General features: G+C 27.1%; 1 protein-coding gene and 1 long non-coding RNA gene across 2 annotated transcripts; both read left to right on the top strand.

Annotated features, from left to right (window-relative positions):
• The first annotated feature begins 4,879 nt into the window (after positions 1–4,879).
• Positions 4,880–6,160, top strand: LOC140184289 (uncharacterized). The gene is made up of 3 exons (XR_011880714.1): positions 4,880–5,251; positions 5,346–5,419; positions 5,918–6,160. It is a non-coding gene; the product is annotated as an uncharacterized lncRNA (long non-coding RNA).
• Positions 6,161–8,669: 2,509 nt separating this feature from the next.
• On the top strand, positions 8,670–13,012 carry LOC112796290 (polygalacturonase At1g48100). Its single transcript, XM_025838669.3, has 6 exons — positions 8,670–9,138; positions 9,832–9,999; positions 10,130–10,174; positions 10,332–10,539; positions 10,661–10,742; positions 12,438–13,012. The coding sequence occupies exons 1-6, from the start codon at positions 8,761–8,763 to the stop codon at positions 12,946–12,948; spliced, it is 1,392 nt and encodes a 463-aa protein (XP_025694454.1). The 5' UTR covers positions 8,670–8,760; the 3' UTR covers positions 12,949–13,012.
• The last annotated feature ends 308 nt before the right edge of the window (positions 13,013–13,320 follow it).

Here is a 13,320-nt window from a genome sequence, read left to right as displayed (position 1 = left end):
TATTAAATATTAGCATAAGATTATATATATTTACTACCCAAAAAATAGATATCTTATCTTAAATCCATACAAAATATGTCTGATAATATATTTTAAGAGTATATATTTAAATGAGGCTTTAATAAATTTTATGTCAGATATTAAAAATATCATAGAAAAATTTATATATTTTATTTTTTTAAAGATCTCAACATAATAAAATTTTTTGAGGGACAAAAATATTTAATGTAAAATTTTTTAAAAGGCTATTTGAATAAATATTTATAATTAAATAATATAAAAATTAATAAGATAAAATACTAAATTAGTCCCTCTTAAAAAATTAAAGTATCATACATTAAAATTAAATTAAATTTTTTTATTCAAATAAAATATTTTAAATTTTAAAGATCAAAATAGGATTATATCCAAATATAGAAAATCAGTTTAATACTTTACCCAACTTAATATATGATTCACTTTCCTAATATGATTTTCCTTCAATTTTCTGTCCATAGAGAGTATTTTTTTCTTTGAAAAATTTCTATGTATATTTTCTCATATTTTTTTCCCATTTTTGCATCATTTACTGATAAGCCTTCCATGTCTCTGTATCATAGCTTCCACCTCCAAATTTGGAAAATCTTCATCGATAAAACTCTAAAATTTTTCCTAAATCTTCATCAAATATAGTCAAATGTAAGACTGACTTAATCTCTAAAATCTTATTATTTTTCCCTTTGTATTTTGCTAGGTTTTTTTCTTTCTTGTGTTCATCGAAGTTACTGGATTGTCTGTGATGATTGTACACACGTGACAGGTTAAGACAAACATTGTTTCCATTCTTCTCTCAATAATTAATATTTAATATATACCTTCTAATTCTGTAAAAGCCCCCTCAAACCATGTATTTCAAAGTAAAAAATGTATTTATATATTAAAATTAATCATTAAAATAAATTATTTTATATTTATATATAAATATATATTTATTTTTTAATTAAATATATATTTAATTTAATTTATTTTAATATATATTTTATATTTTATGATTAATTTTAATATACACCAAATCCGATTATTTTCATAACGAGTCATATTTTTTACATTATATAATTTTATCACGTACACTTTGTTGTAAAATTCAGGTTAACTAGTTATATATGATTATATTGGCTTGGATAAATGGACACATACAGAAACTTCCAAAGCTCATAAAAAATAAAAAATAAAAAATAAAAAATAAAAAAGAGATGAGGGAAAAAAAAGACCCCTCTTTATCATTTGAAGTTACAATTAGTCTAATGTGATTTATCAATGATCTAAATTATTTGCATGAATGGTGATCACTATTGAGAGTATTAATATTAGAAGCGTGCCTTCTTTCTTTATTCCTCTTCACATTTTAGAAGGATCAATTTATCCTGAGTTTTCAGATAGTAATTCTGATCACTCAATCAGTTTATCAAATTTAATAGACAAAAATTCTCAGTCTCGTTCTCAAACATCACCAGGTTCTATAATTTTGATGGAGGACATTAAGATTCAATTATTTCCTATTTTATCTCCTCTTTTATTCTAAAATATTCATCAAATAATAATAACTAGATTTAAAACTAAAGATAACTTTTTTACTGCTTTAATTGCCTCTATAACTACTGTTCTTGATTTTACTAATGATATTTTCAAAAATGTTAAATAGGTCTTACAGTCACCACATTGCTATGGATTTAGAATACAAAATTCTTTTAAGACGTAGAATTTGAGATTTAAGAGAGGGTCCACTAAATACTAATGTCTTTGGTAGTAATTAATAAATGGATCTTTACAATTAAAACGGATAGAATTCTTAGGTACAAAACTAGGTTAGTGGCAAAAGAATTCCATCCAATAATGAGAAAATATATTATGATCAGATATTTAATCCTGTTATTATATCAATAACAGTCAAAATTATATCAACTCTAACCGTGTCTTTAGATTGGAATATTAGGCAATTTTACTTTGACAATGTCTTTTTAAATGGTAAATTAGATGAATAAATTTATATGGTTCAACCTGAGAATTATATTACTACTAATTCTTCACTTGTTTGTGATCTAAACAAAATTATTTATGGGTTAAAACAAGTTCTTTGAGCTTAGTTTAACACACTTTAGAATACTTTGATCTAATTTGGGTTTATTCATGCTAAATCTGATGTATCTTTGTTTATGAAAGTCACAAATACCTATGCTATACATCTCTTAGTTTACGTCAATGATATTATTGTCACGGTAACAATCCAAATGAAATCTCTCTATTAATCCGTGAACTTAATATATTTTTTTCTCTGAAGGATCTGAAAAGATTTAGTTATTTTCTTGGCATGGAAGCTAACTATTTACCCAAGGGACAACTACTGGTTACTCAATCCAAATATGCCACAGAGCTTTTGAAAAAGTCAAGAATGAAATATTCAAATCTATTACCAACTCTGATGATGTCAAGCATCAAATTGACAATCAATAATTCTAAAGCGTATTAGAATCTGAGATAATATCAAGCAATTGTTGGTGCGTTGTAGTATTTAACCATGACCTGACTTGACATTTAATATATACATAGTGCAACGATACAATATTAAAAAAGTGTCAAGCGTATACTTAGATACATCAAAGGTACAATAAATTATGGTATTTTATTTTTGAAATCTACTGACTTTCGTATCCTTACATTTGTAGATGCTAATTGGGGTAGGTGGAAGTTTAGATTATCGCAAGTCAATTATTGAGTACTGTGTTTACTTTGGTTGTAATCTAATTTCGTAGAGGAGTGTAAAGCAAATCAAAGTCAGTCGCAGCAACACAAAAGCAGAATATCGAGCAGTTGCAGCAGTACAAGCAGAGATCATGTCTATTAAAAAGCTTTTGAGAAACTCAAAATACCTCAATCAGTAGCTCTTACTATATACTGTGACAATTAAAATACTTATTTATTATCGGCCAATCGAGTTCTGCATAGTAAATATAAACATCTAGAATTAGATTATATTTTATAAGGAGTTTGTTTCATATTTCTTCTCAAGATTAGGTAGCGAGTAAAAATCGTCGCAAAACTATTTTTTATTACGCGGCGGTTATTCCAGCGGTTAGTTCAAACCATCGCTAATCGTTTATCCACGGCTATCTTTTAGCGAGTATTTAACTGTCGTAATATGTTTAGCGGCAGTCGAAAATCATCGCAATATGGCATCAAAACTGCTGCAATTTGTCGATAGTATTGTAATGCGATACTTTGACTAAATCCCTGTCTGCTGTATCATTTACTAAGTATTGAGATAAATTGAGAGTGTTTGTTGACCTCTCCCTCAAACTGAGGGGGTATTAGAAGTATTAATACTATAGGCGGTTAATGAATTAGTTAGCAATAGTGTGTTACAGAGTTCTCTATATATATAGTTTATATCTCTGGACTTTGGGTGTGTGTAAAAAATACAGAGTTGTAATACATAATTTTACTTATAAGTCTTAACAAAAAATTTTCTTCTCTCTTCTGTTCTTTCTTTCTCACAGTTACTTCTCTTTGTTCATCAAAATTTTGTTGTTGTGCACTCTAAAATAGATCTTTTAGGATCTAATAATCACATCAAAGATACAAGGATTATGTTTCTTCATAATTCGTGGCTATGGCCTATGAGCAGTGGATTATGCTTCCTCATAAATTGTTACGGACTCTGGTGAATTACTTTTTACTACAGTATCTTCATAAATTTATTTTATCTTCTAGTAAATTATATAGAATTTCTGTACTTTACTAATCCACCTCAACTTCTCAAAAATGATGTGCATTTGCATAATTCGTTTTAATCTGCCACGGATTACATAAAATTTAATTAGGACCGAAATATAACTTTTATCCAAAAAATGTATTTGGACAATATTAAATATAAATCATTTTATTTATGTAATTTGTCTTATTAATTACTTAAACATATAATTTAATGGGCTCTATGCTAGTCGATAAAGTGTAGGTTATAAATATATCAGAAATTGGAGGGAAATTTGGTTTCACTGAGCTAGGGTCATTCTCAATTTTACCTACGTGTTTGCCGGTAACTTTTTGTTCTCTCTTTTTTTTTTTTTTTTTGCATTCTTTATTATTTATTTATTAAATGAAATGATGAAGAGACAGGGTTTGATTCCACCCGTGAATGCGTTAATTCTGTTGTCGCCTACTCTAACATATGTTCCCTACAAATTCATGGAGAACTACGTATTAAACAACAACAAAGAATCACGATATATATCAATTACTTTTAATATATATATATTAAATATTTTTTGCAATCATTTAATTTCTTTTAATATTTACTGATGAGTTGACTTTTATAAAATAATTCATTAAGATATGAAATATGAGATTCATTTAATTTGAATTTTATATATCAAATATATATAGAATATAAACTACCTTTATGATATGCGTGCGTAAAAAAATGAGTATATATAAAACGTAATTGCAATATTATAGTTAACAAATTTACACATTTTTCTATCTTTTCTAATTTATATTCTTTCAACTTTCAAGTCCCCAAAACACAGCCTTTTAATGCTTTTGTTGGCTAATAAATTATTAACAAAAGGATTATGAATCTCTCAAGTACTTTGGTCTACGTGTAGATTTGTGAATTAGAAAGCCAATCGAATAGAAAATAATACAATATATTTTTGTGATCAGATTTTTTAAAATAAGATATTGATAAAATGAAAAAGTAATAGTCTAATTACTATTAAATTAAGATCAGTGGCGGATCCACGGGGGGACCTAAGGTGGCCATGGTCCCCCCCAAATTTTTTTTAAAAAAATAGTAAATAGTAATAATTAATAATATTAAATTTTTTTATATATAATATTAAAAAAAATATAAATTACAAAATTTTATAAATTAAAAAAACTAAAAACTGCATTATGTATTAGATATTTGAATTATTGTTGCTCTTGTTAACAAATAGCCCATTCTAATAATTAATAAAAATGGTTCTATTATACTAGCCCAAGCCCATACTATTAATTAAAGTAATCCTAGTACATTTTTCAAATATTTGTTTCAAACTATCATAGGCATAGCGCCACTTTTCTCTCTCTTTTAGTGATTCCCAAACTTTTGGTCTTCTACTCTTCTCATTCTAATTTTCTTTCCATACCAAAACAAGACATATGAAGAAAAACCATTGAAGAGAAGTGAACAACAAAATATTAACCATTGAATGCACAACAAAGATTCAAAGAGGTATATTTCAATTTTTTTTAAGTTAATGACAATGTCAAGTATTATTTACATTATTTATTTAAAATAATTAATTTATTTTTTTTATAATGGACAGTGTTCAAAGATTGAAGTGAGGACGAAACTCAATAGAATTATTTTTTTGTGAGACTTGGAACAAAAAATAATCAGGTAAATCAATAACTTTATTTTTGGTTATTATATATTTGTGTTTCTAAAATTATTTGTTATTGCTCAATAGGTTTAATATTTTTTTTAAGAAAATAATATATATGCAATTATTTTTGTTTTTTTTTTTTTGTTAGATAGTTCAAGTTAAGTTAAAAATGTCAAAGATGAAAACAATTCACTCATTTAGTGAGCAAGCAACCGAGCTCCTCATACTGAGTACATCTCTAGATCCTAAAGATGCTTTCAAGTTATTCAATGTTTGCAACATATGCAATCTTGTAAAGAATTTTTATTCTTTAGATTTTTCTGAGCAAGAAAAGATTCAATTGGATTATGAGTTACAACATTATGAACTTGATGTGGTTAAAGCTCCAGATTTTCAGAATTTGTCTACTCTTGCTGAATTGTGTCAAAAATTGACAGAGACAGGAAAATCAAATATATATCCTTTAATTGATAGATTAATTCGTCTTGTTTTGACTCTTCCTGTGACAACAGCAACAACTGAACGGGCCTTTTCAGCTATGAAGATTATTAAAACAAGGTTTCGAAACAAGATGGAAGATGAATTTTTAGCAGATTGTATGATTGTATATATTGAAAAGGAAATTGCTTCAAAATTCACTTCAGAGATGATAATTGATGATTTTAGTTCCATGAAGCATCGTCGAGCAAGTTTAAAAATATCAAAATCTTAAAGTATGTAGTTGAACATTGACTTTTATATAATATAATATAATTACTTTTTTGATATATATGCTACAAATCATATTTTGTTAATTTTTTGTTATATTTTATATTTAATTGGCCCCCCTCTTATGAAATTTCTGGTTCCGCCACTGATTAAGATTGTAAAATTGATAAGTAATGTTAGTTACAAAATTAATTATAATTAAATTTTTACTTTTTTATTTTAAAGAACTTTTTTTCCGTCTAAAGCCATACTACACAGTCAGCATTTTGCAACTATGGTGTAACTAATATAATGACTTAGCTAGTGACTTTACAACCAATAAGTGTATATATCTAGGTTGTAAGAAATTAAATTCTTATACACACATATGCTCTCACAACAAATGAATTTTTGATAAGTGATAAATTATTAAAACCAACGATTTGGCTTAAAAAACAAACACACACACACACACACACAGATATATATATATATATATATATATATATATATATATATATATATATATATATATATATTCAAAGGCGCCAACTCCAAGGGTGAGAGAGAGGACATCACAAAAGGGAAAGCAACGGTTTGCTTAATGTAGCAGGCAAGAGAAGAGACTCTTAATCAATAAAATATGGAAAGATAAAATTTTTATTTGACTCAAGGTTTTGTTAATAACTTCTTGTGATTCAATTTGATGAAAGGTTCATATGTTTTTTTTTATGTCTTCCTATAGCGAAATATATACTTCTGTAGGCTTAGCTTCATTCATTTATTGTTTACAATTCCAATAATATTTTTTTCTTATTTTTACGATATCTCCAATCTGGCGGGTCAATGACTGATTCGCGAATTTGAACTCTATTTAAAGATCTGTTGTTGATCAATGAATTGCTGCATATACTAGGCAGGATTTGAACCTCCGACATTTACTTAAACGAGCTGACTACTCGACCAACCCAAATTGATTTCAATTCCAATAATAATGATGATTAGCTTTTAAGATTATTTTACCATATGTTACTTTGTGATTTACAGATTCTGTTCTAAATTATACAATAATAAATATAGGAAATTTATTTTTAACTAGTTAATATTAATTAATTTTCTATAAAATTATTATTTTAATCCTTTATTTTTTGAGAATTTAAAGTTTAATATTAAAATTTAGTATTTAAAAATTATAATTTAATTTTTAAAATTTAAGATTTATAATTTATCATAAAAAAATAAGAAAATAGATATTATCATTTGTATTTTGATAATGCTATTTTTTTATATATTCAGATAAAGATATATATAATGCACAAAGGTTAATTATGTGTGAAGTAAGATTATCAAAAATAATAATAATATTATTATTATATTTTCAAGAATAATTTAAAAAATTAGCTAATATTAACTGAAAAATAATAATAACCTAATTAAAAATTATATAATTAACTCACATGCAGTAAATATTATGGTATCTTATATACTATGGAATTTGAATAGCTACCTAGCTGCATGCATGTGTCGGTTTGGCCTCTTGTCAGGTAAATCTCACATGTAAAGATAATGTCATATAACTGGACAAAAAGGGTGCTACATATAATAGAACCAAATTTGAAGTTTTTGTTTGATCAATTTCAAGTACATTTCATTATTCACATGACTACTTCTTCTATTCAACATTCTATTTTTACTTATGATCAGTTTCATCCAAATAATTATAATTTTCTTAATAAGGAGAGCACTCTATTTTGTTAATTACCGTTTCAACAAATGCTACATCAGCTAATTTAAAACTAGTATGCATTCACTGCAAACAATTCATTTATGATTATTATAATATTTAAACGAAACAACAATTTTGAACTATAAAAGATAGAAGAAATATAAACTAATTCGATATTTATTTATAAAAAATTAATTCAGTTTCAGAAAACTATTTAAAAAATTCGACAAAAGTATTCTAACAAATTAACTGAATTATTGATTATTATCGAATTAATTTTTAATTTTATGATTAAAATTATTAATGATAATCTTTAATGATTGAAAGTATAGTTTACTTAGGAAAAAAATGTTTAAATGGCAGAATTGGAAGAGAAAGGAAAGAATAAATATGTAGCACAATTTTCTAGAAAATCTGAACCTCAAATTGTTTAAAAACAACTGGTAAAGTGGTAATTGATGTATGGAAGAGTCGAGAAGAGAAAGAAGGAAAAAGCATATCATATATATGAATATGACGATGGACCACATTACACACAGCATTGAATTGAGAAGCAACAATGAAAAATAAAATAAAATAAAATTAAGATTATTAAAAGATGATAATATAATAAAGTTTCAATTTGAAGAAACACCAAGAAACCAATGCAAGGAAGGGTTAATTAACAAAACAAACAAACAAACAAACAGAGCATTGACCACCAAAAATGGCCTCCAAAAACTTCCAACTGTTTTCCTCGACACATTTACACTCTCAATCAACCAGAAATTGACACGTGTCAACCTAGAATTTCTTCATGAGACATCATCTATGTTTTGAGTATAAATATAATTAAACAATAACCTTACTAGGCCAATTTGCTATGAGTCTCAAGTTAGAACAATTTTTTTATCTTTAATTTTTGTTTGTTTTCAACATTGGTCACATAAAAGTGTTGGAATTATGAGTGTGATTCATGGGGTTTTCATTTTATGGATTACTATGATTCTTCTTGTTTTGGTCCATAATTTGGAAACTGTTGAAGGAAGACATCATTCTCACAAGAAGGGTAAGAAAAATCAACATCCTTCACCATCTTATAATGCTCCTCCTACAGTGCCCTCTGATCCCGGGAATTCGCCGTCAGATTGCAACGTTTTCGACGTAAGATCGTTCGGTGCAGCCGGAGATGGTTGCTCTGATGATACAGGTGCATTCAGGGAAGCATGGAGAGCAGCATGTGAAGTGGAATCAGGGGTTGTTCTGGCTCCACAAGACTACATTTTCATGATCACCTCAACCATCTTTTCAGGTCCATGCAAACCAGGACTAGTGTTTCAAGTAAGAATTTCAATATGCTAGCTTCTTTTAAATCTCTTAAGTTCAAGAAAATGTAGCTAACTAACAAATTTCATAAGTGCTTGTTAGAATCTTAGGTATTATTGGGTGTCAAATTTTTCTTTAATTTTTAAGGTACCAAAGAAATAAGACCAAAAAAAAAAAAATGTCTCCGTTTAGTTTCAAAAAGAAAGTTTTAGACTCTTAATCACCTTAGTTTACATTTGTTTATAAAGATAGGATACTAAAATATGAACATAAAAATATAAAATTGTATTTAATATTTGAGATATAAATAACAATATTATGTTTTTTTTTTATAGAAAAGACATAGAGATTGAATGAAAACATAACTTATTTTTTTTTATTATTATCAAAATTTTATAATTATATTTTTTATTCTAAATTTTATATAAAAAAAATAAATTAGACTTTTTATTATTTGTTCTATCTTATATTTAGTTTATTACCAAAAAAAATATAAAAATACTAATTTTTATATCTCTATTATTTATGTCTTGTTTTTAGTATCTTATTCACTTCTCAAAATCAAAAGGAGTCTTAATTATACCTTTTTATATTTATATATAATAACATTACAGAAAAATGTAGAATGGCCTTTCCAATATGGTAATGGTGCATGATGATTATTATTTTAGAGGTGTGATTAATTAAGAATGTGAAATGTGTGTGTAGGTGGATGGAACTCTAATGGCACCAGATGGACCAGAAAACCGGCCTGAAGAAGATAAGCGCAATCAATGGCTTGTGTTCTACAAACTTGATCACATGATTCTTAACGGGACAGGGATCATACAAGGCAATGGTGAACAATGGTGGGATCTACCTTGCAAACCTCACAGGGTAATTAACAATAATAATATTATAATATTTCACACTCTTACCAACTTTTCATTACCACTGTTGGTTTTTTCTGAATCAATATTTAATCTTGAAACTTGAAAAAATAAATACATAAAAATGGCATTTTCAGAGTCCAGAAGGAGAGCCTGTGTCAGGACCATGTGATAGCCCAGCAGTAAGTATTCAACCAAACTATTATCCATTTAGATTGTTTATTGTCTTATAATTATATAAGTTTTTAATTTGGTAAATTTATCAATTTCAGTTTTAGTCCCGTAAAATTTCTTTCTTTAAGTTTTATGTTTATTTTTTTTTTTCTTATTGGTTTATAGATGATAAGGTTCTTCATGAGCTCAAATTTGGTGGTGGCTGGGCTGAAAATTCAGAACAGTCCTCAGTTCCATGTGAAATTTGATGGATGTGAAGGAGTGCTCATCAATGAAGTGTCCCTTTACTCACCTAAACTTAGCCCAAACACTGATGGGATCCACTTGGGAAACACAAGGGATGTTGGCATATATAACACCATCATAAGCAATGGTAATAAACTTTTTTCTATTTATTTATGGACACGAGTTTGATTTCAATGTTTTTCTTATTATTATTTATGAATGTCACCTTAGTAGTTTTAATTAACTTAATTTATTTGTGTTTTGTAAAGGTGATGATTGCATTTCAATTGGACCCGGTTGCTCAAATGTGGAAATAGACGGTGTAACTTGTGGTCCTAGCCATGGCATAAGGTATTATATATATATAGTGCAAAGTTTTTCCTGAAAGTAATAGTAAGTTAAATTAACATAATATACAAAATCTCTGTGATGTTTGTTATTTTAATTAACAACTTTAAAGAATTTATAGTTCATGCATCCATAGAACTAAAAAAGAAGGCCGGGTTACCCAGTTTGCCACCCCTAAAGAAAAGGAAAAAAATGTGACTTCAACAATTAGAGTGTATATAGTACTTTACGGGAGGTAGGTGTCTCTATACTCCAACTCATATCCAACAAAAATATAAGTTTGTAAGTTAGGTTTGAAATTGAAATGTTCCAACATCCAACCATCTAAATGATCTTCAATATTTCTCCAGAAAAAGCTAAGTTAGGTCACAAGTTTTAATTTTTCTTCTTTGTGATTCGTATAACTATATTACTTTAGCAGTTGGAGGAACTGTGCAAGCTACCAATCATTAATATGAATAACACTTTCTATTCTTCACCTTTCTCTGACCCAATCTCACACCATCAAATCATCATTGATAGCTAGTTGATGGCTAACAATTACAAAAATTGCTGCCCCCTAACATTACTCGACAATTAATTCTATTATGTATTGTATCTTAGAGACTCAAAGGTGTGGGACAATAGCCCTATCAGTAATATTCTAAATCGGTGCCTAAAGAATTTTCAGTCCAGCAATTTAATCTTTAACATATTTTAGGGTCAACTTCAATAGGTCTATAAGAGATTTTTTTGTTTAATTTTTAATTTATAAAATATTAATTATAATATTAATATTTAGTACCATTTTTAAAATTAACTTGTCATTTTTTGAAAATTTATTTAAAATATTGATAAAGTAAAAAAAATTCTTCTATAATAATTTTTTATTAATTTTTTAAAAATAAATACTTTTATGATTAAAAAATTAAACACAAAATATATAACTTATTTATAAAATATTTTTAATATAAGTTTTTATGTTTTAAATTTTTTTTCTAAAATAACTTAATTAAGTTATTTATTTAAATTGGTCTTTTGTATTAAATTAATTTTTAATATTTTATTTTGTTAGATAAATTAATCTTTATATTAAATTTTAATAAAAAAAAAATCAGTTTCTGTTGTTATTTAATAAAAGACAAAAATAATCTTTAAGAACTTTTAAAATTTTCCGATCAACTCTTTCATAAAGACAAACAATATGATGTGAGAGTTAATTTGTCTACTCAAATAAAAGTTTTGAAACTATTCTAATAATTAACATTTATTAAGGAGTAAAGTGTCTTGACTAAAAATTTTTTAAAATCTGATTTAGGATATTACTCTAACTCTAATTTATACTTTACTAACATTTTAAGAGCAATGTTAGGGGATCAGTAATTTTTGTGATTAGTAGCTATCAAATAGCCATCAATAATGATTTAATGGTGTGAGATTGGTATGAGATTTTATCTAATGGCTCACATTTTTCTGCTGGTTACATACTGGCCAAAATTCAATAAAATTGCTGGCCCTCTAGACTTTTTCTTTTTTTATATTGTTAATATATTAAAATTAAACTCTCTTTCTACCGTCATTCAATTATATTCATGCATTTAGATGATTTTTTAAGCGGTAGATATAAAAATTAGTTACTTTTATTAGTAGGACAAATACATAATAAATTATCTATGTAAAACTCTTAGATTATAATGATTTTACATTTGTACCCTCTAGCATTGGAAGCCTAGGTGTGCACAACTCGCAAGCATGTGTGTCAAACATAACAGTGATGAACACAAAGATAAGGGAATCAGACAATGGGATCAGGATCAAGACATGGCAAGGAGGAACAGGATCAGTGACAGGACTTAGATTTGAGAAGATAGAAATGGAGAATGTGAGAAACTGCATAATCATAGACCAATACTACTGCTTGTCAAAGGGGCAAGGATGTCTAAACCAAACCTCAGGTGTTCATGTGAATGACGTGTCATACAGGAACATAAAAGGAACCTATGATGTTAGAACCCCTCCAATACACTTTGCATGCAGTGACACAGTTGCTTGCACAAACATAACAATGTCCGATGTTGAACTCATGCCTCATGAGGGTCACTTGCTTGATGACCCTTTTTGTTGGAATGCTTATGGGGTTCAAGAAACCATGACTATTCCTCCCCTTGATTGCTTGAGACAAGGTCAACCTGACACACTCATTGAGCTCTCACAATATGAATGTAATTAATTACCATTATTGTTGTAATTTCAATTCTTATTTTTATATATTATCATCTTGCATTTTTGAGATTCGTCGTCCCTATTTGGGTGTTATTACTCCCATAGTGTGTGATGAGATTATATAGAATTTAAGATCTACATTGGTGTAATTGCTTTGATTGATTGGACATTAATATAAATAATATTTAAAGAGCAATGTTATATGGTCGGTATTTTTTTTTTTTCAGTATTTGATCAACAATAAATTTTATTTATAGTTATAGATATTTTATATACAAAAAATATAAATTTTTTCTTATATTTACCAAATTTTTGTATACATAAATCAATACGATTTGTATCAACGTTTTTTAGAATTTATATATATCAATATGGTCCG

Source organism: Arachis hypogaea, chromosome 4 (genome assembly GCF_003086295.3).
Source record: "Arachis hypogaea cultivar Tifrunner chromosome 4, arahy.Tifrunner.gnm2.J5K5, whole genome shotgun sequence".
NCBI classification, from domain to species: Eukaryota; Viridiplantae; Streptophyta; class Magnoliopsida; order Fabales; family Fabaceae; genus Arachis; species Arachis hypogaea.
Note: the sequence above shows the minus strand (reverse complement) of the source record. Positions and strands in the feature narration are given on the sequence as shown.

Coding starts and splice junctions, on each gene's coding strand:
- LOC112796290 (XM_025838669.3), top strand. CDS start 8,761: ATGAGTGTGATTCATGGGGTTTTCATTTTATGGATTACTATGATTCTT. Junction 10,000..10,129: donor TACCTTGCAAACCTCACAGG/GTAATTAACAAT, acceptor TGGCATTTTCAG/AGTCCAGAAGGAGAGCCTGT. Junction 10,175..10,331: donor GACCATGTGATAGCCCAGCA/GTAAGTATTCAA, acceptor ATTGGTTTATAG/ATGATAAGGTTCTTCATGAG.